Raw genomic sequence first — 25,651 nt, 5'->3', positions numbered from 1 at the left:
TACTTGAAAGTTCACTCAAAAGAAATCGCACTGCAGCAGCTGTCACTTCCTGCTGGCTTTCGTAAGCTTTACTCAGGTTCGTCACATATACTGTATAACTGAAAAGAGAACCTCCTCTGTTCCATAGTTCAATACAATTAGCACTCACTTCTTGTTCTTGTTGTGCGCTCAGTTGTCCCGCTTCATCTTCAACAGGCTGTGAAGTAGCGACCACATCCTCCTCTCGATGTACTTGAAGACGACGACTCTGTATGCTTGGATATGCTTGATGTTCAGTTCCTGGTTTAATCTCAACTTTCTTCCACTTCATCATATTACCACCTCGGACCTGAAAAGACAACACCACATACTATTTTCAATTAACAAAACAATTATGCGAATACGGCGAAAAAAAAAAGTTACATTAAGAACGAAAATACTCTCTGCATACTTACTTAGTTAAAATAGATGTCGTAACTGATGACATTCTACTGTAGGAAGCACACTTGATGGTAGCCCCTCTCCATGCCTCTGTACATCATTTTCAAGTTGTTTTTTAAAGAATTTATTTCTTCTATTTCTTCTGCTGTAAGTTTTGAGAATTGCGCCGGCAGGAAAACACTCACAGTCTCCTCATCTTCCCCTTCTATATCAACGATTATTTTCCTCCCAAATCTTGTTTCTACCGCTCTCAGCGCTTTAACCTTAAATGGATGGTTAAGTTGCAACTCACTTAACTTTCTATTATGAAATTGTGGTGCCTTAGCAATTTTGTTTAATTTCATTAACATATCCATTCTGTTGAAACTGTTATATCTTTTTAAAATTATCAAACTAAATAAACTTACACTTACTGAAGAGGAAAGAAAAGTAGTAGTAGAGAACTCTTCCAACTAGATGATAGTTTTCATGTTGCGCTCTGCTCCTTAAATACTCCCTGCCACCACCTTCACTCCTCACCAGTAGGCTGGACTTGTCACTAGTTCACCTTCACTCAAAATTACAACCTACAAAAAAACATCCTGTTCGTGACAGAGATAACCTTCAACAAGTTAGAAAGCGGATCTTGCCTAGTAACAGCTGCACTGTAGCACTCCTTAGTGTTTCCCCCTCACCCCTCCAGTAAGAGAGGAGTGAGGGATCATTTTTTTTTTTTTAACATAAACTAACATCCTGTTCAGCTTTCACCAGCAAGTGACCTATTAAAGCAAATCCAGTTGCCACATAGTTACTGTACCTTGGCCACAAGAGTAACCTTTCAAGAAAATTAATTACCTCTTACATAAAGATCTCTGAGTGTGTTGTCCTCATTCTACATGTGGTTGACCCCCTTAGGCAGTGAAAGCTACTCCAGCAAAATCCAGTCACAGCACCTTGCCCCCCCACACCTTTCAAGAATTAATTACCTCTCACATTAAGACCTTGCAGTATGTGTAGTTAACATTCCACACACGCCTTGCCAAGTGAGAGGCCCCTTCAGGGAGTGAAGCGCACGGGGCATGCGCAGTGGCTGCCGCTGGTCCAGAATTCTTCTCTCGAAAAGCTGGTCCAGAATTCTTCTAGATACTCTACTCTTGCATATGAATTATCCAAAGAAACTTTTTAACTGGAAGATTTGAAAATAAGAATGCAGCTTTCACATACGCAGCAAGAAGAATTTCTCCAAGAGAGAAAGAGAAAACAAGCAGAAATCAGCCTGGATTTTTACTCAACTGATGCTATGATTGACTGCAGCTGGACCGGTCCAAATAATGACATGAGAAGTGCTTTGAATAGGCTGGCGGTACATGGGTTTCACCATCGTCTATGCCGGCGATCAGGCTTTCATGAACCGTCCCTACATTGTGTGTGTATGTTGTGTGATAAACATTGCGATCGCTATCATTTCAGCAAGTGCAACAAGAGAACAAAATCTTCACTAGAATATGCGAAAGATTAATGTATTTTTCTTTTAATGCACATTTGTGCGCTATTAAATAAATAAATATGCTTCGCCCGTCATCCAGTGTAAGATGTCACTCTATTAGCTGAGTAGGAGCGCCAAGTTTGCAATCCACTAATGAACGCTACGCTTTGTGTAGGCAATAGGCTTCGCCCATCAACCAATGTAAGACGTCACACTATTGGCTGTGTTGGATCGCGATGTTTGTAATCCACCAATGAACGCGGCAGTTTCGTCGCATCATGCATTTCATATTTCTTCGTATTTAATTCGCAAAGCAACGTATTTCTGTTAAGGTTATATCATTAAACTTGCAAAGTTCGTGTGCATTTCGTTAAATAAATAAGTTCATATCATCGCAAATGGATAAGCAGAAGCGACAGCAGTTTTCGTTGAGTTAAAAACGTAAAATACTTGCGGAAGTAGAGAAAGGCGGAAAGAAAGGAGATGTAGCAAAGAAGTATGGCGTTAGCCCGTCAACACTTTCTATTTTTTTTAAACAGAAAAGTAAGATAGAGGCAAACATTGATGCTGATGCCCTAGGTCCACAGCGTAAGATCAGGACAGCCAACTACAAGGAGGTGGATTACCGAGATCGATAGCTGCAGTCGCTTAAGTGCGGCCGGTATCCAGTATTCTGGAGATAGTAGGTTCGAACCCCACTGTCGGCAGCCCTGAAAATGGTTTTCCATGGTTTCCCATTTTAACACCAGGCAAACACCAGGCCTTAATTAAGGCCACGGCCGCTTCCCTCCCACTCCTAGCCCTTCCCTGTCCCATCGTCGCCATAAGACCTATCTGTGTTGGTGCGACGCAAAAAAAAAAAAAAGAAAAGGTGGACCAAGCCGTCTATATGTGGTTTGTGGAAATGCCGAGTAAAATCATTCCAATAAATGGCCCACTGTTATGTGAGCATGCGCGATCTTTCGCACGTTCACTTGGGTCACCTGAGTTTATGGGTAGTGCTGGTTGGCTTCATAGGTTCCGGGAGAGATATGGCATATCCCACAGAATTATAAATGGTGAAGCTAACGATGCCCCGCAGGAAGTTCCGTCTTCATGGCGGCTGGAGACTAACGGATGCCTTGAAGGAATATTCGCCGGCAGACATTTATAATGCACACGAAACTGCGTTATTTTATAAACTAATGCTGAACAAAACCCTTGATTTTAAGGAAAATAAGTGCTTTGGGGGCAAACGTTCAAAAGAACGTATCACGGCTCTTTAGTGCACCAATTCCACAGGGACAGACAAACTGAAGCCTCTCATAATTGGGAAGTTTGGGAAGCCAAGGTGCTTCAAGGGGGTGCAACATCTGCCCTGTGAATACAGGCACAACTCTAAGGCATGGATGACATCTGTGCTATTCAAAGAGTGCTTGTTGGACTTGGAACATCGGATGAAGGCCGAAAAGAGGAGAATTCTTCTATTATTGGACAATTGCTCTTCTCATAATTGTGTGCCTCGCCATTTGGAGCATGTAAAAGTTTTATTTTTGCCTCCAAATACAACTTCAATTCTGCAGCTGCTGGATTAGGGTTCAATTCATACAGTAAAGCGGCATTACCGAGCTTGTGTGGTCCGTCGAATGCTGTGCAACAGTGCCACGAATAGAGACATTAATATCAACATATTGAGAGCAATGCAGATGTTTAATGCTGCATGGAAATCCCTGAATGCAGACATCACAAACTGCTTTAGAAAAGCTGGAGTGATTTTTACAGAAGACATCGCAGAAAGTGAAGTGTTGGATGATGTGGAAACCGAGGAAAATTGGAAGCGTTTGTGTACAACGTTGGATGTGCCATCTACGGTAAGTCTTACCGACTACACCAGTGTAGATAGTGATGTAATAGTCCACAAAGAAATCACCAATGAGGAAATTGTGGAGGACATTATGAATGATAGAGATCCATGTGATGAGGTGGAAGAGGAAGACAACCCCCAAAATGATTGTGATCGACAGAGCTTGACTCTTCAGCAGGCAACAAACATGGCACGTAGCCTTCAAGATTTTCTTGTGTCGCAAAGTGATGTGCCAGAATCTGTTTTAAATTCATGTGCAGTGGTTGGTGACTATTTGGTACGAGCTTTTGTGTCTGGATCTGTTCAGAAGAAAATCACAGTTTTTTTCAAAAAATGAGGTTCTGGAACAATGTGTAGACTTGCTGATAAAATGAAAACATCTATCATTACTGTGACTGTATTATTATTATTATTATTATTATTATTATTATTATTATTATTATTATTATTATTATTATTATTATGGTATTTTGAAGTTATATAGATCCTGCAACTGATATAACAGGGCAGATGACCTCGTAGTTCTGCCCCTAAAAATAACATTAACTAACGGATATAATACTAGGTGAGTTCTTAAGCATTGACTTATTTCAGTATAACAAAATTTCAGTATAACAAAATTTCAGTATAAAAAATTAATTTCAGAGGTCCCCAAAATTTTGTTATACCAGTACTGGTATTTTACTGTATTTGTCAAAGCACTAATATCTTCATAAAACACAACTATGAAATAGCATTCCAAACAATTAACTCCAATAGTCAAATAGTATACAATCACCATAGAATTACACAAAACAATGGATATTAAAATTCAAGAATTTATCAATGTAAATGTGCGCAATGCAAAACAACTTATAGGTGTCAAACCGGAAGAAACTTCATACCACATTACCTTGAACACACAAATGCAAAAGAAAAATTAGATATTTGGCGATGACTATGCATATGAGAATGATTTTAACCTATGTTGACTACAATAGACCAAGATTTAACAGTCTTGCACTCAGCATCTAAAGGTGCCCAGATGAACATACTCATAACACTTTGTATTGGAATAGATCAGAAATTGAATCCTAATTTTAACATGAAACAGATAGCACAAACATATTGAAATGAAAATCCAGAGCATGTTTCCAGTCATTCGACCGGGTCAGGAATGGAATGAGGATAGGAATTGTGCCTGCTGCCGAAGCCTGTCGCACTCCTCTGGGGCAATGATTAATGAAAGACAAATGAAATGATATTGGAGAGTGTTGCTGGAATGAAATATGACAGGGAAAACTGGAGTACTCTGAGACAACCTGTCCCGCCTCCACTTTGTCCAGCACAAATCTCACATGGAGTGACCGGGATTTGAACCATGGAACCCAGTGGTGAGAGGCCGGCGTACTGCCGTCTGAGCCAAGGAGGCTTGTATAATATAACTATTTATAATAGTTTACTTAAATCCGCCTTGATCAATACACTCATTAAATGAAAGAAACGTTATTAATTAAACCATACATGTTTCGGGAAATCTCAACCATTCCCTTCATCAGTGGTTAGATCAAAGAATAACACAATATGACACAATCTTTTGTTTTACAATTTGAAGGAGTATTGTGTCCCAATACATCATATCAAAGAGTAAAGAGAACTTATGAAATATTATAAAAATGATCAATACATACAATTTTGGTTGAACTGAATGAGAACACTATACAAATTTAGGATCTTCAAGTTTTTCTTCTTTTCTTCTTCTTTTTGTTCCTTAAATGATTATATGCTAGCCTAAACAATGGGTTGTCTTCTGTACTTTTCTCATTTAAACTTGATTCAGAATTACATTTTTGTGTAAGGTAAATTTCTAAATTTTCCAAAATATTCATCAGTTTTCCCTTTTTGGTCGAATGTAATAATTTCATGTTATTGGAAATGTCTGTAAATTTATTACTCATTTCAACCATATGTTCTCCCATTGCCGAATATCTTTTATGTTTGACCGCTATAAGGTACAAAGAACACATTAATTAAGGCCACGGCCGCTTCCTTCCACCTCCTAGGCCTTTTCTATCCCATCGTCACCATAAGACCTATCTGTCTTGATTTATGAATTTCATTTTCCATATTGACATTTACCAATCTTCATAAAAGGAAAGAAAAATTCCACCTAATCAATACATTTATTTTCTTGTAAACTATTACAATCTAGGACCGGTTTCGACCCTTCATAGGTCATCCTCAGCTATATCAGAATCACATTTGCATTTCTATCTTATACCTCTGAAAGACCTTCATGATGTATTGTTTCATAATTTTTCAGTGAAAACTTATCTAAAAACTTACAAATTTCTAAGCGTTGTGTTAAAATTAAAAATTAAAATTACAAAACTTTGTCTATTATATACATGCCCTTGGGCTGACAGAATGCATCCTTGGGTTGATTAAGCACATATCTTAAGTATTGCTTATTCTGTTGAATCGAAACCCTTTTATACTTATGTACAATCGTGAATAGACTATCAGTAAAATTTGATAAATAAAGCTTGCGTGATAATTATAATAAAATATCATGTTACATCTTTATACCTTATTGCTGGAGTGATATTATTTTAGGCAAAATATAAATGCGTGTTGACCTCTATAAAATATTTTTACATAAACACACTAATGTACTTTAAAGTCTAATCATTGTACTTTAAAGTCTAAAATACTTATTGCTTGGATCTTGCGTTGTTATGTGATAAAATATTATAACAATTTGTCTTGTATAACATCAGATATTGATAATGTTTGAATATGCCGTGTATGGTTGGCTTTTAAACCTAATGATTAAATGTCAGTTCCTTCTTGCATAAAATTACAAGTTTCATATTATGTTGATTATGTATTGTATAAAACATAAATGTCTATTAAATTGAATGCTTATCATTTACTACAGAAGTTTTAAAAACACTTGAATGTCTAGTAATATATTCAGTGTGTTTAGTGACACTGAAACGTGTTGGCCTTGATTCTTGCGTTATATTTCCATAATTTGCCTTTTCTTATATATGTCGAATGTTGAACTTTATAGGTTCCATTTGTATAACTGTGAAATGGATCAATATAAGCTTGATACGTGTTAAATTATGGAATATATGTATGATTCAGTTCTGGCCTAACTTCTGGAGTTTTCTCCCATCAAATGCCGTAAGACTGTGGTGATTCCTTTCCCTTTTTTAAGGCTGGTAAAGTCTGTAAGCCAAAATGAATGAAGTGAGTTAGATTTCAATAGAAGTGTAATATTGTGTGAATTTGTAAAGCCTGAATTAATTTATTTTACTGCTGGATGTTTGAAATGCAAGTTTCATGGCCGTTTGACGAGTAATGTACCTCGTACTGATGGTTCTAGTGTTGTCTGTTGTGAGAGGGGCGGAGGGATAAGTAGGGGAGGTTGTTACGTGTGTATGGGCGGAGTCACTGAGGTTCGCTGTCTGCGCCGTGGCTTGTGTATGACGTCGTCTGTTGACTATTTTGACGTAGTCGTTTTTTAAGATAGGAACGATTTTATTGAACAAAATATTAGTTTTTTCGGATAACTCATTTATGTTATAATTAGGATTTACATACTGATCTAGTGTTATATATAATTCTTCACTTATATTAAGCAAAGGACCTTTAGGTTCTACATTTAATATTTTTAAATCGTTATTTATGTCCGTAAAATTGTGCTTATATTCATGCATATGTTGCCCTATTGCCGAGAAATGATTATGCCTAATTGCGTTTACGTGCTCATTATATCTAGTCGTGAAATTCCTGCCTGTACGCCCCACATAACTTGTTAAACAGTTGTTACATTCCATTCGGTAGACTCCTGATTGAAGATATTTGTTACTACTATTTACTGATTTGCTATTATATATGACATGCCTATTATTTTGTGTAGTCTTAAATGCTATTTTAATGTTATGCTTCCTCAGAACATTGGTTAGTGAATATACGCCCGTATTATTGAAAGTGAAAGTTGCGTAATTTTTTCTGGGTTGATCTGTTTTCGTCAGAGTGGTGTTGGGTCGTGATTTGAACTTACGAATGATGGAATTAACCATTTCTTTTCTATAACCATTTTTTTGAGCTATTTCGTGAATTAGTTGTAGTTCATCTTTGAGATCTGCTTTTGACATCGGTATATTAAACGCTCTATAAATCATACTTTGATATGCTGCTTTTTTATGTGGATTAGGGTGATTAGAATCTATTTTTATGGTGTTTATTGTATGTGTAGGTTTCCGGTAAATTTTGAAGGTGAGATGTTTTTCGTGTCTAGTAACCGTTAGATCTAGGTAATTTAGTTGACCGTTACTCTCAGATTCCTTGGTGAATTGTATACATGTATCTATGGCATTTATTTTATCCAATATTGCATTTTCGTTCGTTGTTCTGTTGTCGATGATGACGAATACATCATCCACAAATCTGCACCAGAAAGATATTCCTTCAATTTTACTAAATGCAGTATGTTCTAGGTAGTCTAAGTATATATCTGCTATTATTCCGGAGGCGGGTGATCCCATAGGTAGACCTGTTTGTTGATAAATTGTATCGTGAAATTTAAAGAAATTGTTATTGACTGCAAATTTGAGTAATATCATAAATTCCTCAATTTCCAATGTGCTTAATTTACTATATGTTTTGAGATTAGTTCTGATTATGTTTAAGGTTTTGTCAGTGGGGATATTTGGATACATATTTGTTACATCATAGGAGGCTATGGAATGATATTTATCTAACTTAAAGTTCTTTGTTTTGTTGCAAAAATCTATGGAATTTCGTATGCTCTTATTAGCCTGAAAGGAATAGTGATTTTTTAGAAATTTCTGAATAAATTTAGAGAGATTATATGTGGGACTAGATCTATAATTTACTATGGTTCTCATAGGGGTATTTTCTTTGTGAATTTTGGGAAGAGCTTTAGCATTCGGTAACTGGGGGTTCATTATTATTAAGCTATTTGCTTCTGCTTCGGTGAGTAAAAAACGTGTGTTCTTAAGCAAGTTTTTTGGGTTTCTTTGTACTGTAATTGTGGGGTCTTTACGTATTGTACGGAATGTGTTATTATTGAAACATTCTTTTGTTTTTTGAATGTATATATCTTTGTTCATAATTACCGTTGTGTTCCCTTTGTCGGCTTTTGTTATCAGGAGATTATCACGTTTGACCTTTTCTTTTAAGCTATTAATGTGTGTTTTGTCCATTTTATTGCTATTAGATATGTTTTCTTGTATTCTGTTGATGTACTGCGGGAGTTTTTTTACAATATCGTGTCTAACTTCTTCACGTATTTCATGTGGAATTCTCTGTATGGCTAATTCTGTTTCTGCTATTGCGGTGGTAACGTTCTGTAGTATTGAGGCGTTATTCCAGTTATGTTTTGGACCTTTGCTTAAAATTTCATACTCTGCTTTACTGAATATTGTATCCGTGAGATTTTTTAATGGTGGGTAAAATTGGTGCATTCTATCTCCTGTGGACTGAGCTAAGTTATTATTTTCTGCAAGGTGAGTCACCTGTTTTTCTTTCTGAGTTCGTTTCAAGGTTTCTAATTTCTTGTCTAGGGTGTTCTGTTTTTTTTATGGCTAGATGTTCGATTTTCTCATTCGTTACATGTTGGAAGTGATCCCAATAGCTAAGTGGTAGCTCTTGGGATACTTTCAAATGTAAAGGGTATAGTATATTATTCAAGTGTTGTTTTTTACGATAAAAAAATTTTATTTCAGTTTTTATCCAGATTTTATTGGTTTTCTTTAAAGTGTCACGTGTCTGTCTTGTGTTTCTATGTTTGTTGTTATATTTAGTTAAAAACTTTGGAATTAGGTCATGAGCGAGGCATTCTTTCAAAAATGCTATGTTCTTAATTGTATTCATTAATTTAATTCTGATATTCCTATATTTATATGCTTGACTCTTTGCCTGGTTGGCAAAGGTATAAGATAGAAATGCAAATGTGATTCTGATATAGCTGAGGATGACCTATGAAGGGTCGAAACCGGTCCTAGATTGTAATAGTTTACAAGAAAATAAATGTATTGATTAGGTGGAATTTTTCTTTCCTTTTATGAAGATTGGTAAATGTCAATACGGAAAATGAAATTCATAAATCAAGATGTTAACGCCAACCAGGCAAAGAGTCAAGCATATAAATATAGGAATGTCAGAATTAAATTAATGAATACAATTAAGAACATAGCATTTTTGAAAGAATGCCTCGCTCATGACCTAATTCCAAAGTTTTTAACTAAATATAACAACAAACATAGAAACACAAGACAGACACGTGACACTTTAAAGAAAACCAATAAAATCTGGATAAAAACTGAAATAAAATTTTTTTATCGTAAAAAACAACACTTGAATAATATACTATACCCTTTACATTTGAAAGTATCCCAAGAGCTACCACTTAGCTATTGGGATCACTTCCAACATGTAACGAATGAGAAAATTGAACATCTAGCCATAAAAAAACAGAACACCCTAGACAAGAAATTAGAAACCTTGAAACGAACTCAGAAAGAAAAACAGGTGACTCACCTTGCAGAAAATAATAACTTAGCTCAGTCCACAGGAGATAGAATGCACCAATTTTACCCACCATTAAAAAATCTCACAGATACAATATTCAGTAAAGCAGAGTATGAAATTTTAAGCAAAGGTCCAAAACATAACTGGAATAACGCCTCAATACTACAGAACGTTACCACCGCAATAGCAGAAACAGAATTAGCCATACAGAGAATTCCGCATGAAATACGTGAAGAAGTTAGACACGATATTGTAAAAAAACTCCCGCAGTACATCAACAGAATACAAGAAAACATATCTAATAGCAATAAAATGGACAAAACACACATTAATAGCTTAAAAGAAAAGGTCAAACGTGATAATCTCCTGATAACAAAAGCCGACAAAGGGAACACAACGGTAATTATGAACAAAGATATATACATTCAAAAAACAAAAGAATGTTTCAATAATAACACATTCCGTACAATACGTAAAGACCCCACAATTACAGTACAAAGAAACCTAAAGAACTTGCTTAAGAACACACGTTTTTTACTCACCGAAGCAGAAGCAAATAGCTTAATAATAATGAACCCCCAGTTACCGAATGCTAAAGCTCTTCCCAAAATTCACAAAGAAAATACCCCTATGAGAACCATAGTAAATTATAGATCTAGTCCCACATATAATCTCTCTAAATTTATTCAGAAATTTCTAAAAAATCACTATTCCTTTCAGGCTAATAAGAGCATACGAAATTCCATAGATTTTTGCAACAAAACAAAGAACTTTAAGTTAGATAAATATCATTCCATAGCCTCCTATGATGTAACAAATATGTATCCAAATATCCCCATTGACAAAACCTTAAACATAATCAGAACTAATCTCAAAACATATAGTAAATTAAGCACATTGGAAATTGAGGAATTTATGATATTACTCAAATTTGCAGTCAATAACAATTTCTTTAAATTTCACTATACAATTTATCAACAAACAGGTCTACCTATGGGATCACCCGCCTCCGGAATAATAGCAGATATATACTTAGACTACCTAGAACATACTGCATTTAGTAAAATTGAAGGAATATCTTTCTGGTGCAGATTTGTGGATGATGTATTCGTCATCATCGACAACAGAACAACGAACGAAAATGCAATATTGGATAAAATAAGTGCCATAGATACATGTATACAATTCACCAAGGAATCTGAGAGTAACGGTCAACTAAATTACCTAGATCTAACGGTTACTAGACACGAAAAACATCTCACCTTCAAAATTTACCGGAAACCTACACATACAATAAACACCATAAAAATAGATTCTAATCACCCTAATCCACATAAAAAAGCAGCATATCAAAGTATGATTTATAGAGCGTTTAATATACCGATGTCAAAAGCAGATCTCAAAGATGAACTACAACTAATTCACGAAATAGCTCAAAAAAATGGTTATAGAAAAGAAATGGTTAATTCCATCATTCGTAAGTTCAAATCACGACCCAACACCACTCTGACGAAAACAGATCAACCCAGAAAAAATTACGCAACTTTCACTTTCAATAATACGGGCGTATATTCACTAACCAATGTTCTGAGGAAGCATAACATTAAAATAGCATTTAAGACTACACAAAATAATAGGCATGTCATATATAATAGCAAATCAGTAAATAGTAGTAACAAATATCTTCAATCAGGAGTCTACCGAATGGAATGTAACAACTGTTTAACAAGTTATGTGGGGCGTACAGGCAGGAATTTCACGACTAGATATAATGAGCACGTAAACGCAATTAGGCATAATCATTTCTCGGCAATAGGGCAACATATGCATGAATATAAGCACAATTTTACGGACATAAATAACGATTTAAAAATATTAAATGTAGAACCTAAAGGTCCTTTGCTTAATATAAGTGAAGAATTATATATAACACTAGATCAGTATGCAAATCCTAATTATAACATAAATGAGTTATCCGAAAAAACTAATATTTTGTTCAATAAAATCGTTCCTATCTTAAAAAACGACTACGTCAAAATAGTCAACAGACGACGTCATACACAAGCCACGGCGCAGACAGCGAACCTCAGTGACTCCGCCCATACACGCGTAACAACCTCCCCTACTTATCCCTCCGCCCCTCTCACAACAGACAACACTAGAACCATCAGTACGAGGTACATTACTCGTCAAACGGCCAAGAAACTTGCATTTCAAACATCCAGCAGTAAGTAAATTAATTCAGGCTTTACAAATTCACACAATATTACACTTCTATTGAAATCTAACTCACTTCATTCATTTTGGCTTACAGACTTTACCAGCCTTAAAAAAAGGGAAAGGAACCACCACAGTCTTACGGCATTTGATGGGAGAAAACTCCAGAAGTTAGGCCAGAACTGAATCATACATATATTCCATAATTTAACACGTATCAAGCTTATATTGATCCATTTCACAGATATACAAATGGAACCTATAAAGTTCAACATTCGACATATATAAGAAAAGGCAAATTATGGAAATATAACGCAAGAATCAAGGCCAACACGTTTCAGTGTCACTAAACACACTGAATATATTACTAGACATTCAAGTGTTTTTAAAACTTCTGTAGTAAATGATAAGCATTCAATTTAATAGACATTTATGTTTTATACAATACATAATCAACATAATATGAAACTTGTAATTTTATGCAAGAAGGAACTGACATTTAATCATTAGGTTTAAAAGCCAACCATACATGGCATATTCAAACATTATCAATATCTGATGTTGTACAAGACAAATTGTTATAATATTTTATCACATAACAACGCAAGATCCAAGCAATAAGTATTTTAGACTTTAAAGTACAATGATTAGACTTTAAAGTACATTAGTGTGTTTATGTAAAAATATTTTATAGAGGTCAACACGCATTTATATTTTGCCTAAAATAATATCACTCCAGCAATAAGGTATAAAGATGTAACATGATATTTTATTATAATTATCACGCAAGCTTTATTTATCAAATTTTACTGATAGTCTATTCACGATTGTACATAAGTATAAAAGGGTTTCGATTCAACAGAATAAGCAATACTTAAGATATGTGCTTAATCAACCCAAGGATGCATTCTGTCAGCCCAAGGGCATGTATATAATAGACAAAGTTTTGTAATTTTAATTTTTAATTTTAACACAACGCTTAGAAATTTGTAAGTTTTTAGATAAGTTTTCACTGAAAAATTATGAAACAATACATCATGAAGGTCTTTCAGAGGTATAAGATAGAAATGCAAATGTGATTCTGATATAGCTGAGGATGACCTATGAAGGGTCGAAACCGGTCCTAGATTGTAATAGTTTACAAGAAAATAAATGTATTGATTAGGTGGAATTTTTCTTTCCTTTTATGAAGACCTATCTGTGTCGGTGCGACGTAAAGCCACTAGCAAAAAACAAAAATCAAGCAAAGTGCAGCTAACATTTACAACGGTAGGACAACACAGGCAAGCTCACTGCTTCTCCACACTAAGTGTAGGATGTTATACAAATTCACAATACACTTAGCACTTAATAAAAGATAATTAAAATATATTAAACATAATAATTGAAGTTTTTAAGGTTTTAAGATGAGATGTGTAAGGTGACATACATACAACAAAACAGGCAGCATTAAACTAAAGAATGTACCAATAGTGCACAAATCAACTTGACATCAGTAAATCTTAAATGGTCTTAAGACGATAATATAAGAAGTAATGTCTCAATGAAAGTTCAGGAATGTCTGCTTCTGCTTTACATCCTATGCCCATTGTTGGAATGTACAGTCTTCATCATTATCCTTTGCTTGGTTTTAGCTCAGTTTCTCAAGTCCTCAAGAATTTTGTTGGTTTAATTCTTTCAACAACCATTTCTTCCATGGAGATTCATCGAAGAACGTGTTCGTGGAATATCTCGGTCTTAATGGAGGTGAAGGTATGATGATGGTGATGGACCCTCCATTCGGTGGCCGAATTGAACCCCTCTCGCACACCATCAAAGAGATCCAGAAACTACATCGCCAGTTGAATCCCAGTGTTCAAGAGGATATGAGAGGTAGGTGGTTTTTTTATTTTTTTATTATTTATTTTTAGAATTTGCTTTACGTCGTGCCGACACAGAGAGGTCTTATGGCGACGATGCGAGAGGAAAGGGCTAGGAGTGGGAAGGAAATGGCCATGGCCTTAATTAAGGTACAGCCCCAGCATTTGTTTGGTGTGAAAATGGGAAACCACGGAAAACCATCTTCAGGGCTGCCAACAGTGGGGTTCGAACCCACTAGCTCCCGGATGCAAGCTCACAGCTGTGCGCTCTTAACCGCACGGTCAACTTGAGCGGCAGAGGTAGGAGGTAGGATTCTTCATAGTACCAAGAGCTCTCTCTTATAATGAATAATTTTCACTGAATGTATTATAATGATGGAAGTGAACAGCGAGTCGGTGGAAAATGTACAACACTGTGTTTTCTGAGATTTAAAAACATCCCAGACATCATCATCCAGACCATAGTAGACTGTGATGAAATATTTACTGGGGAGTGTTAGACACGATCTGCACTCCCTGACCTGAAATGCCATATATGTATTGGATTTTCGCTTTTCCCCCAATAAATAGGAAAGAGAAAGTCTGCCTGATTGTTGACAGTTTCAATTTTGAGTCAAGTCAAACCTTGCTTGCATCTAAACAATAAATAAAATACTTATTAAAATAAGTCTCATTGGCTTTCATCAGGGTAAAGCATTTGAAGGTCTGCTGACATTCCTTGAATAATTTCTATACCTACTGTCAGCAGCAGTAACAATAGAAATTCTTTAAGAAACATCAGCAGACCTTCACATGCCTGATGAAACCCAATTAAAAATTGGATGAAAGACCGGCTTTTTTTAGACTCATAAATATATCATCGTCATCAGCTACAACTCGTATTCGAGTAAACGTATTCTTTACCAGTTTACATTTTCACACTCGCAATGCTTTGTGAATATGTTTCATATGACTTAGTAGCCCAATCTTGGCATGAAACGTACGCCCACACAGATCACATGTTACGGCTGAGGGAGGGCGAGGATGAGCTTGACAAAGCTTCTGTGCTTGTCGTTTATCCTCTTCAAACACTGTAACTGCTGTAGGAACAGCGTGGCACCAAAGTCTATAGTTCTCAGCAAGCGTATTCCAGGATTGAGTTAATTCCAGCTCTTGTGCCGGAGCAGAGTTCCCCATACAGGAGTTGACAAGGAAGCGGTTTCACTCATGCAACGGACGTGCCCTCTCCATCTGAGATGGAGGCCAATGCTTATAGCATGCACTTTGTCAAGAACTGCAAGGTTGGTGATATGGTCCTCCCATTTGATGGTCGAGATTAATCTACGTTTTTGCAGATGGAAGCGCTCTAGCTTTTTTATATCCTGACGGTAGACGGTTCAAGTTTCACAACCATAAAGCAGTGTTTATATGATAACAACATGGTAAACCATGATGCATTGTAGAATACGATGGGATAAACGTCCAAATGCTGAGTGGGCAGCACCAATTCTCCTATCCACATCTTGTGAGCAGTTAGCATTCACTGAGAGAATACTTCATGGATATGAAAAGTGGTCGACCTGCTTCAGTGGAGTATCAGCAATGGAGATATTGAAAGCTGGAAGGTTCGGCCCGTGTGCAAGCTCTGCGAGTACAGTAGAACCTCTATAGTTTGAAATCGGTTAATTAAAAATCCTACCTAATTTGAAGAAGCTCTCATTCCCAGAAACATGAGGTATGGTTTTGCACGTTATTTAAATTGTTTAATTCGAAATATGGATAATTTGTCATTAGAAGAACAATGTCGGTCCCATTACCAAAATTCAGACTTTTAAATTAAAAATTTATCCACGTCATGATAGAACGCGTCTTCCGGAACGTGCAGGGGTAGCTTTCCGCACTTTCACTCACTTCAGTGTGTCTACAGTGTGCTTCATATTTGCTAAGTTCGAGTGAAATCGTAATTGTTTTTTATTTAGTTCGGTAAGCCATGATCTTTTAAGGGCATTGGATACTTTCCGTGCAAGTACAGCACATCTAAAATGCATATACTACAGTAATCCATTGAATAAAGCACTTGCACGGGGGAGCCAGCATACATTTCTCCTCGTCTTTAAATCATGCCTTCTTTTTTTTTTTTTTTTTGTGTGTCGCATGAGGTTATGTTTGTTAGTGAGTTATCCAAGTGCATTATTTGAATACTGTAAATGCACCTTGTTGGATACATTTAGGAAATAGTTTTTTCTTTTTTTCCATGGCATTTGAAAGGTTTAAACTGTGAATCAAGGTTAATTGCATGCAATAACGGGTCTTAGAATATTTTGTGACGTGGTAAGGGTTGGTATTTCTGAATTATGAGTTGGCGGTTAATTTGAAATCACATAATTTGAAGTCCGATTTTTGCGTCCCAACAACTTTGAATTAACGAGGTTTTACTGTACTTTGGTTCTCAGAAGATAGTGGGTTTGAACCCCACTGTCTGTCAGCAGTCCTGAAGATAGTTTTCCATGGTTCGCCATTCGCACACCACTGTATCTTAATTAAGGCCATGACCGCTTCCTTCACTCCTAGCCCTTTCCTGTCCCATCGTTGCCATAAGGCCTATCTGTTTTGGTGCAACGTAAAGCATCTTGCAAAAAAAAAAAAAATGCTTTGGTTTTCTGAACATTAATAGAGACACCGGAACGATCACAAGCACTCTTGAAAGAACTGACGGCTTTAATCCAGATATGATATTTATTTATTTTAATAAATGACAATGAGTCCCGGGAACCTACATTCATTAAAGATAAAGTAATTAAATATTGTTCATATGAGCTAATCATTATTTTTCTGTACTAGGGGCAACTATCAGATGGATTAGTTTTTTAAAATTCTTTTCATATATGGGTTTATGGTTTGTCACTATTTATTACTGGAAGAAGTGACAGCATGTTTAGGGTAAGGTAAGAAAGCTAACAAGAGCAAGAAACAAATGGAGAGCAATGACTTACTTTGTAAGCACACGTAGATGTAATACAAAAGAAACACATGGGTCCAAAATCTGCTAGCAAAGACTGTAGCCAAACATTTCTTGTATGAGTATCTAGATGTGCATACATAGGAAGTCACTGCTTTCCATTTGTTTGCTATATGTACATATTTCTTTAGAGGTATTAAATCAAGTGTTTATAGAAAGTCAGGAGCAAATTACATAATAAGAAAAGATTGTCCCACTCTGATCTGTTGTATTACATATTCCTATCACTTTCAGGGTTTTAACTAGCTCTTTGATCTCACAGGCTTTTAATGCTTATTGCTAGATCCATCACATTTATTTAATACTAGTTATTGTACCTGTCATCGACATGTCGGCCACGTAGGAGGTTCAGATAAGTGGCGAAAAGCTATTGTTCTCAGTGTGATTTTATTTGGTGTAAATATATATCACGAGATACTTTCCCTTCTTCATTGTAAAACCACTTTACTGTCACTGAGTCTATTGCTTACAATGCACAGTTCCAACTCAGTCTGCTTAACGACTACACAGTTATACACAATTATAGAAAAACATTCTAACACTGTTAAGAAAAATGCACTGAAGTAGTTTACAGTCGATTCTAATGAGTACAGATGTTAACAAATCCTCACACTGGTCATTCACCATCACAAGACAAGACTAACTACCTGGCTTATCGGCCGTCAGCTCAATATACTGTTCGACAGATTGTCTAGAAGTCTCCAACTTCTGGAAATGTTCTGAAAGGAACACACTGAACATACATTGAACAATTGATCGACCGGCCAGGAGACTGGAATACTCTAATGTACTGTAGATTAAACTCAAACTTTCGATGACAACACAATAACCCATACAGAATAAGTCTACGATTAGATTGTTACACCCTCCATAACCATGTCTGTCTTTCTTATCCGATTCATTGTCAGGTTTAATAGTCCTACCACCTTTTTTGGTGTCAGATTACACTGAGCATTTGTATTCAAATGTAAAGTTCAATACAGTAGAATCCACTATAGCGAGCACGGCATATAATGAGAACCCCGTTATAACGGTAACTTTTGTCTGTCCTTTCAAAATTCCTATGTTAAACTGTGTATTATCCTTCGGTTACAGTGAGATCCCAATCACTGATGCATCCGTTATTACGAGCGATTTTGCGCGCTCGATATTTTCCGTTGCCGATATTTATGCACGCAGTCATTGTACTGCATGCGATCGATTATCTTCGGTACTGAATCGTTTTCTCGCTATGCCCACCAGCGAGCTCTCTCGCCGACATTTGAAAGCAATGTCGGAGTCTATTAGTAATACCCGTCGACTGCTCTTACGCAAGGAAAGTGAAAGAAGAGAACATGTTTTCGTATAAATGCGTAAATAACGTGTCCGATAACCGCTGTTAACTCGTTAAAGATAAACGCTGTATAAACGATCGCTTAATTTTAATGCTAAATACCGCAATTACGTAAGAATGGGATAGGCCTACACCTCAAGATATGGCAGAGTGTATCGTTGATTACGAGGTTAGTTTATATTTTCTCGCGTCCCGTAAATTACGGAAAGGCTACTATCATGTCAATTTATTGCGAGAAGGTTATAGTTTCTCTACTGGCGCTTGAAGTATGTTTTCATCATACATACAGTACAGATAAGTTAGGATAGGTGACGCTGTTTGAATAACAAAACTGAAACATTTGCCACAAAAAGCGATCGATCATATTCGGTACGGTATAATTTTCGATCTATGTGCATTTGCGAGCTCTCTCGTCAACATTCAAAGGCGATATTGGAGTCGATTAGTAATACCCGTCGACTGCTGTTCTCTAAAGAAAATTCGAAATGAACGAGGATAACACGTTTTCGTAATAAATGCGCAAATAACGCGGCCGATAGCAGTTGTTAACTTGTTAAAAATAAAGTCTGAAGTAAACGATCGCTTAATTTTAATGGTATACCATATACTGAAATTAAGTAAGAATGTGATACACCTCAAGATATGGCAGGGTACATCACTGATTTCAGAGGATAATTTATATTTCTTCTATCGTCGCCATAAGACCTATCTGTGTCGGTGCGACGTAAAGCCCATAGCAATAATAATTTATATTTCTTCGCGTCTAGTTAAATTTCGGAAAGCTATTCCCATGTCAGTTTTTAGCGAGGAGGTTATCATTTCTCTATATGCGTTTCTAGTAGGTTTTCATGATACAAATACGTTTAAGTTAGGTGATGCCGTTTGAAGAAGTAAATTGAAATGTTTGCCACAGAAGCCTCTGGAGTGATACCATATTTCTCCGAATCCAAGACGACTTTTTTTTCCCTCAGAATCTCATGAGAAAAATCAAGCAAGGTTCGCTTTGCATTCGCGGCCTGATAGTAATGAACACCACTGGCAACTACGGTAATGCTGTAACGAGGCTGGGTTTTTTTTTTTTTCACCGAAAACTCATTGACAATAAACGCTAGCCGCGGCGACCGGTTGTACAATGCCTTTGTGTAACGAAATAGTGAAGAGAGAATGACATTATATTATCCTCTTAGAAAAGAAAAAGAAAAAAATGTTTCTCAAATCTGCAGAATGGCATCAAAACATGCGAGACTTCAAATTCTTAGAATGGCCACGGCTACTCAGTAGCAGAGTTATAACGCTTTTGCTGTACCCGACGCTTAGTAGAATTAAGTTTTATAGACAGCAGGAATATTTTCATGATGAATCGCCGTATTGTAAAGATACGTGGAACAGGTATTGCCGGCAAATTTTCAACAGGTTCTCGTCTATGTTATGATGCCAATTTTAAGTTAATGGCTATTAAACACTCGGAAATGTATAATAATTGTGCAGCCGCAAGAAAATATGGCATAGGCCTAACTAAAGCCAATATTCGGCGTTGCCGTAAAGACAAAGATAGCTTAAAAATGCGTACTGCATAAAAAATGTATCAGTGGCCCGCAACAAGGACACTTTAAAGAAGTCGAAGATGAAATTGTGAGGTATGTGCACAAAAATGTAAGGGCAGAATTGTCATACCGCGGTGCAATAAACTCGTTCGTTAACTTTCAAAGTTACGGTTAAGGTGAAAGGTAAATAAATAAATAGTATTGACTAGGCGGACCATCTACCAACATATTTGCTGACTTTCAAAGTCCGCAATTACGACCTATTTGTACATCGTTAGTCGCTGAAGTTGGCCGAATCCGGCAAGCAAGACGTGCGTGTAGCACCTGAGTGAAAGTAACAGTTTTATAGTAAGCAAGAATATTCTCCTGATGGATCGTCGTATTGTAGAGACGCATGGAATGTGTATTGCCAGCAAACTTTCAACGAGTTCCCTTTGATATTATGATGCCAATTTTAAGTTAATGGTTATTAAACCCGCTGAAATAAAGCATAATTGTACGGCCGCAAAAAAAATATGGCATAACTAAAGCCAATGCTTGGCGTCTACAAATAGTCTAAAATGCGTACTGTATAAGAAAGACATTTATATGATTTTACAAAGCACTTTTTAAGCCTGATAAAAAAATTTTGAAGGAAAAAGTGGGGGTCGTCTTGGATTTGGAGAAATGTGGTAATATAGGCCTATATATTTTCAGAATGAAATTAAACACACGATTTCACTTAGTATCGGATTTCGAAAAACACACAAGTAAGCCGTAGTGTGGATATTATCTGCGAAAACGCAAGTTTTGAACAAACTGATTTCTATTTCATACTTATTTTAATGTGCATGGGGGTTTTCCCGACTTTTACAAAAAAAATCTGATATAACGACAATCTGCTATAGCGAGTAAATTTTTCGCCATTATGAAATCTCGCTATAACAGACTTCTACTGTAGTTATGAACTGATGCAGAGTTCTGAACTTGCATTCGGCACTGTCGGCAGCCCTGAAGATGGTTCTCCATGGTTTCCCATTTTCATACCAGGCCAGGACTGTACCTTAATTAAGGCCACTGTTGCTTCCTTCCCACTCCTTGCCTTTTCTATCCCATCGTCACCATAAGGCCTGTTTGTGTCTTTGTGATGTAGAAATAATTATTTTAAAAAATGAGCATACCCTGCCCAACTTTTAAAAGAAAAGTCCTCCACCACCAGCTCTGCTAGTATTTTTCCTTCTTGGTATGGATGTATTCAGCCCAAAGGCTAGTTGGAACGTCAACAGCTCTGCCATCAGCTGTCATAGATGACCCCAGGCATCACTGAGGATGTGTACTAGGTAAATGAGTTAGGTAGTTTACCGTTGTTTTCCTCGCTGACCCAGCCATTGCTATTACATATCAGTCTGTCAAGTCTACTCAAAAGGACACACCAACCAACCCTATGAGTGACAGTTTCACACCATTCGTAACAGGGACTGGCTGCATAAGAAATGCTATTACTAGCATTGCTTATACCTGTCACATTCATATTTTCAATGCCAAGGAAGTGAACAAGACAGTTCAATCAGAGCAACAAATTGTGCTAACCTACATCAGAAGACATAGTGCACTGTAAACACTAGGTCTTGTCAACAAAGGCATGTACAATTATATGTAGTCTGCGCGCAACTAGAATGAGATTGACGTTTAAGAGAGCGAGATGCTCCATGTTGCCACATCATATTACTCAACAAAGGCCTCTTCACGGCAAAGTCGTTACCATCGTCGAAGATGTATTTTAAAGAACTCAAGCAGACATCCAAAGTAAAATATAAAAAGAAGCGTATGTAATGCATAAATTAAGATTAGTATTTGCAGCAGTGGTATGAACATGTTAAGAGAATGGGAGAAGAGAGGATACCAAGAAAGATGTTAGAAATGGAGTTGAAGGGAAGGCGATCTAGAGGAAAACTGAGGGATATTTGGCTGAAAGGTGTAAAGAAAAGCATCGGGGCAAGAGAAGGGAACTGGATGACAATGAGAGAAAAAAGTGGTGAATGGACAGAAAACAATCTAGAGACTTATGTTCCAAGCAGACCCGCCGTGTGGTTGGAAACTGCTCCAAATGATGATGATGATGATGATTTGCAGCAAGAACAAAAATTTATCATTTATCAATGTCTTCTTCTTCTTGGTAGTTGCTTTACGTCGCACTAACACAGATAGGTCTTATGGCGACGATGGGATAGGAAAGGCCTAGGAGTAGGAAGGAAGTGGCCATGGCCTTAATTAAGGTACAGCCCCAGCATTTGCCTGGTGTGAAAATGGGAAACCACGGAAAATCATCTTCAGGGCTGCCGACAGTGGGATTCGAACCCACTATCTCCCAGATTCAAGTTCACAGCCGCGTGCCGCTGACCGCATGGTCAACTCGCCCGGTTTTATCAAAGTCAATAAATATAATTCCCCTATGACAGTTGCCTGTTTACAGAAATCATACTTGTCTTTTCCTCTTTTAACTACATTGTTCTTGCTTACTTTAACCAAAGCTAACACTTTATTTACAGAAATGAGAGGACCATTATTACCTTTCTCCCGTTCAAAGTATTCTATAACAAATAACGTCCCAAGTTTGTCCTTTTATAGGAATTCCTTTGCCGAAACATTTCTTCTCTTTACTTTCTGCCATTGGATTAAAATTTAAAAAGATGCTAGGTATATAATATATACAAACAATATATATATTAGAATCAGCTTTACATTACACCGACACAGATGGTTCTTACGGCAACAATGAGAGAGGAAAGGGCTAGGAGTGTGAAGGAAGTGGCTGTGGCCTTAATTGGACGGTGTTATGCATGACTTGACCAAGCGCCAAATTGTCATTTCGAGATATTGACGTGAACGCGTTTGTTAGCATATAAATTCGAGTCGTGAATGAATTGGCAGATTTCTTTCACCATAAGAAGGACTAAGGTCAGTTCTATTTACAGACCAATCACCAACTGCATAGCAAGTCATTAAGTGTCTGATTTTCCATAAAATGTCGCTTAGTCAATTTTTAATTTCTGAAGTAATTCATTCTTTCTGTTTCGCATCAACTGACCAAGTGACAATTTTGTCGGTTGGTCATGTGATGCATATTAATGTTATGCTTTTACTTATGTTTTACATTGGGGATTGTTACTACGGAAGGGTAATAATCTAGGTAAACAGACATATAAATAGTTTTATGAGTAATGTTGAACAAAACTTTTGTTTATTATTCTACAATACCGTTAGCATACATACAAAGAAACATATTATCCACACTATTACATACTGACATTTTATAGATGGGTTTCACTTATGCCGGTCTATCTACTTGATATCACTAACAACAGAAATTGAAATAAATTTCAGAATGTTCAGTCTGACACAGGAATGGGAAGTATCATCAGCTTCATCCAAGTTTCCTCTTCAACAATGAAATCAAGTTCCTGGCAATCGAATCCATCAGTATCGTCTTCAATACCCGGATGACTGCAGAGTTTACGATAAAAATTAGTGGCATCTTTTGGAATAAGTGACATCAGAGAGCATATGTTGCTGAGCTTCGCTTCTGAAATGGGTTTTCCATTCGGCCACAGAGGTGTTAACACATTGCTAAAATAGTGGGTCACGCCATTTTGTGAAGGACGACCAATAGCTTTCTTCTTCTGAATGTTTATTTCAACTGCCTGTCCTTTATATTCCTGCTTGAAGAAGATGCTAAATAGTTTGTCTTTATGTAGCTCTATCTCTTTTACTTTCAGCCAGTTTATCTTCTCTCTCAAATTATTTGTCTTCCGGTTCACAATTTGTTTCTCAAGTAAATCTGTACTTTTAAAATCCTCAGGCTTCATTCTGTGAACTACTAAGGGATTCCTCTTCCTACAAAATTTCATCACATTGATGTAGTCCTCTGCTCTATACAACCTTTGCTGAAGTTTCAGTGCACATTCTATGTCCCCGCAATCACTGTCATTAGGGAGAAAGCTGTGTCCTGGAACAAGGAAACGTTGAGTGATTTTTTCACTGTGGGATGCTGTTCTAAGATAGCTTTTAACATCAAAACCATTTTTATGTTTCGGTTCTGTCCTCCACAGGAATCTGACCACAAGATTACTTCTTCAACAGCTGGTAGCTCTTCCATTAAATATTTCATCAGGCATGAGGATACCTCCTGTGACCCTCGGCCTGCCTCACCCTCTAACCAGACATAGCAGTGTCCTCTTTCATCCTTACCGCTGCGTATTCCTAAGTTATAAAGCCATAACTGCCTTTTATAAAAGACTATTTGTAGGAATTCTAGGCAATGGCAAGGTTTTCTCTAGGTCAAAACAAAGAACTTCCAGGGCGCCATCTTGTTTTGCCTTCGACATGTCCGATGATCTCATATCCTGCGCAATTTTGGCTTGTTCAAGATGATTTTCTTTTTTTGATTTAAAATTCTCGGCTTCGCATCCAGTTGTGTTTTGGATCTGAACTTCCAATGTGTCACAAACATTGCATGTGTCCTTTTTCAGTGGTTTCCTTTTGATGTTGAACTTCGTGAGGAATATCTTCTTATAACTTGCTTTTGATACAGGATTTGAAACCTCGTCCTTGTACATATCATACATGACATTGACCGTTATTTCTGGGGCAAGAAATTCTGCTTGTGTATCGCTTCTCCTATAGTGAGATTTGTAACGTGGAAACTTCTTTATGTGGTCTATGACTTCTCTCAGTTTATTTTCTGGAAGTTTATTTCTTCCACCAGCCAATCCACGACGATCCACAACGCCCCTTGGTGACTGTATCTTCTTAATTGCCAGATGAACCTTTCCACTGGAGATCCTAAATGTTTGCAGGAAGAAACTTTTGCATACGTTGACACCGCGGATGGTGTAAGTTCTTGTGGCTGTTCTTTTGTTGGAGTCCTTCACTCTCTTCCGTTTTACCATGGCACAAATAAGAGCTGTTTGTGCATCGTGTGATGTAGTACTATAGAAGTTTTTAAACTCTTCTTTCACTGCATCAGTTCCTATCTTGTTCAGACATTTACATGAACAAATGTATTCTCTAAATTCTTTGGGTTCTTTAAGATATCTCCGCTGTGTGATATAGGTTTCATTTTGAACACATTTCATCTTCCTAATTCTTCGATTCTGAAATGGATATTTTCTTTTCCGACCTTTTCTTGGTCTCCCTTCTCCCAGAGAATCATTATTCTGAGCTTCCAATATCTGAGATGCTTCATTCATCGGCTGAGGAGTTGAATAATGGGTCTGGCTAGCCGCATAATTAGAGATGCTGGAGTCTAAAACAACATGTTCATTAGTAGCATTACTATCATCGAAACTAACGTCTGTATGGGAATGAGAGAAGTGATGTCCGTCCAGTAATACAGGAATGGACTGCTGTTGATCTTCAGACTGTGTATTTACCTGGAAGATAGGATT

At 36.8% G+C, this 25,651-nt stretch overlaps 1 protein-coding gene across 6 annotated transcripts in view; it reads left to right on the top strand.

Annotated features, from left to right (window-relative positions):
- LOC136883564 (rRNA N6-adenosine-methyltransferase ZCCHC4) overlaps positions 1 to 25,651 on the top strand; it is a 155,760-nt gene that overhangs the window by 40,749 nt on the left and 89,360 nt on the right. For all 6 annotated transcript variants that reach the window (XM_067155968.2, XM_068229939.1, XM_068229936.1 and 3 more), the window contains exon 5: positions 14,126 to 14,363. In XM_067155968.2, coding sequence (XP_067012069.2) covers positions 14,126 to 14,363 — 238 coding nt within the window. The remainder of the gene's footprint in view (positions 1 to 14,125; positions 14,364 to 25,651) is intronic.

This window comes from Anabrus simplex, chromosome 1 (assembly GCF_040414725.1).
Source record: "Anabrus simplex isolate iqAnaSimp1 chromosome 1, ASM4041472v1, whole genome shotgun sequence".
Taxonomy (NCBI): domain Eukaryota; kingdom Metazoa; phylum Arthropoda; class Insecta; order Orthoptera; family Tettigoniidae; genus Anabrus; species Anabrus simplex.
Note: the sequence above shows the minus strand (reverse complement) of the source record. Positions and strands in the feature narration are given on the sequence as shown.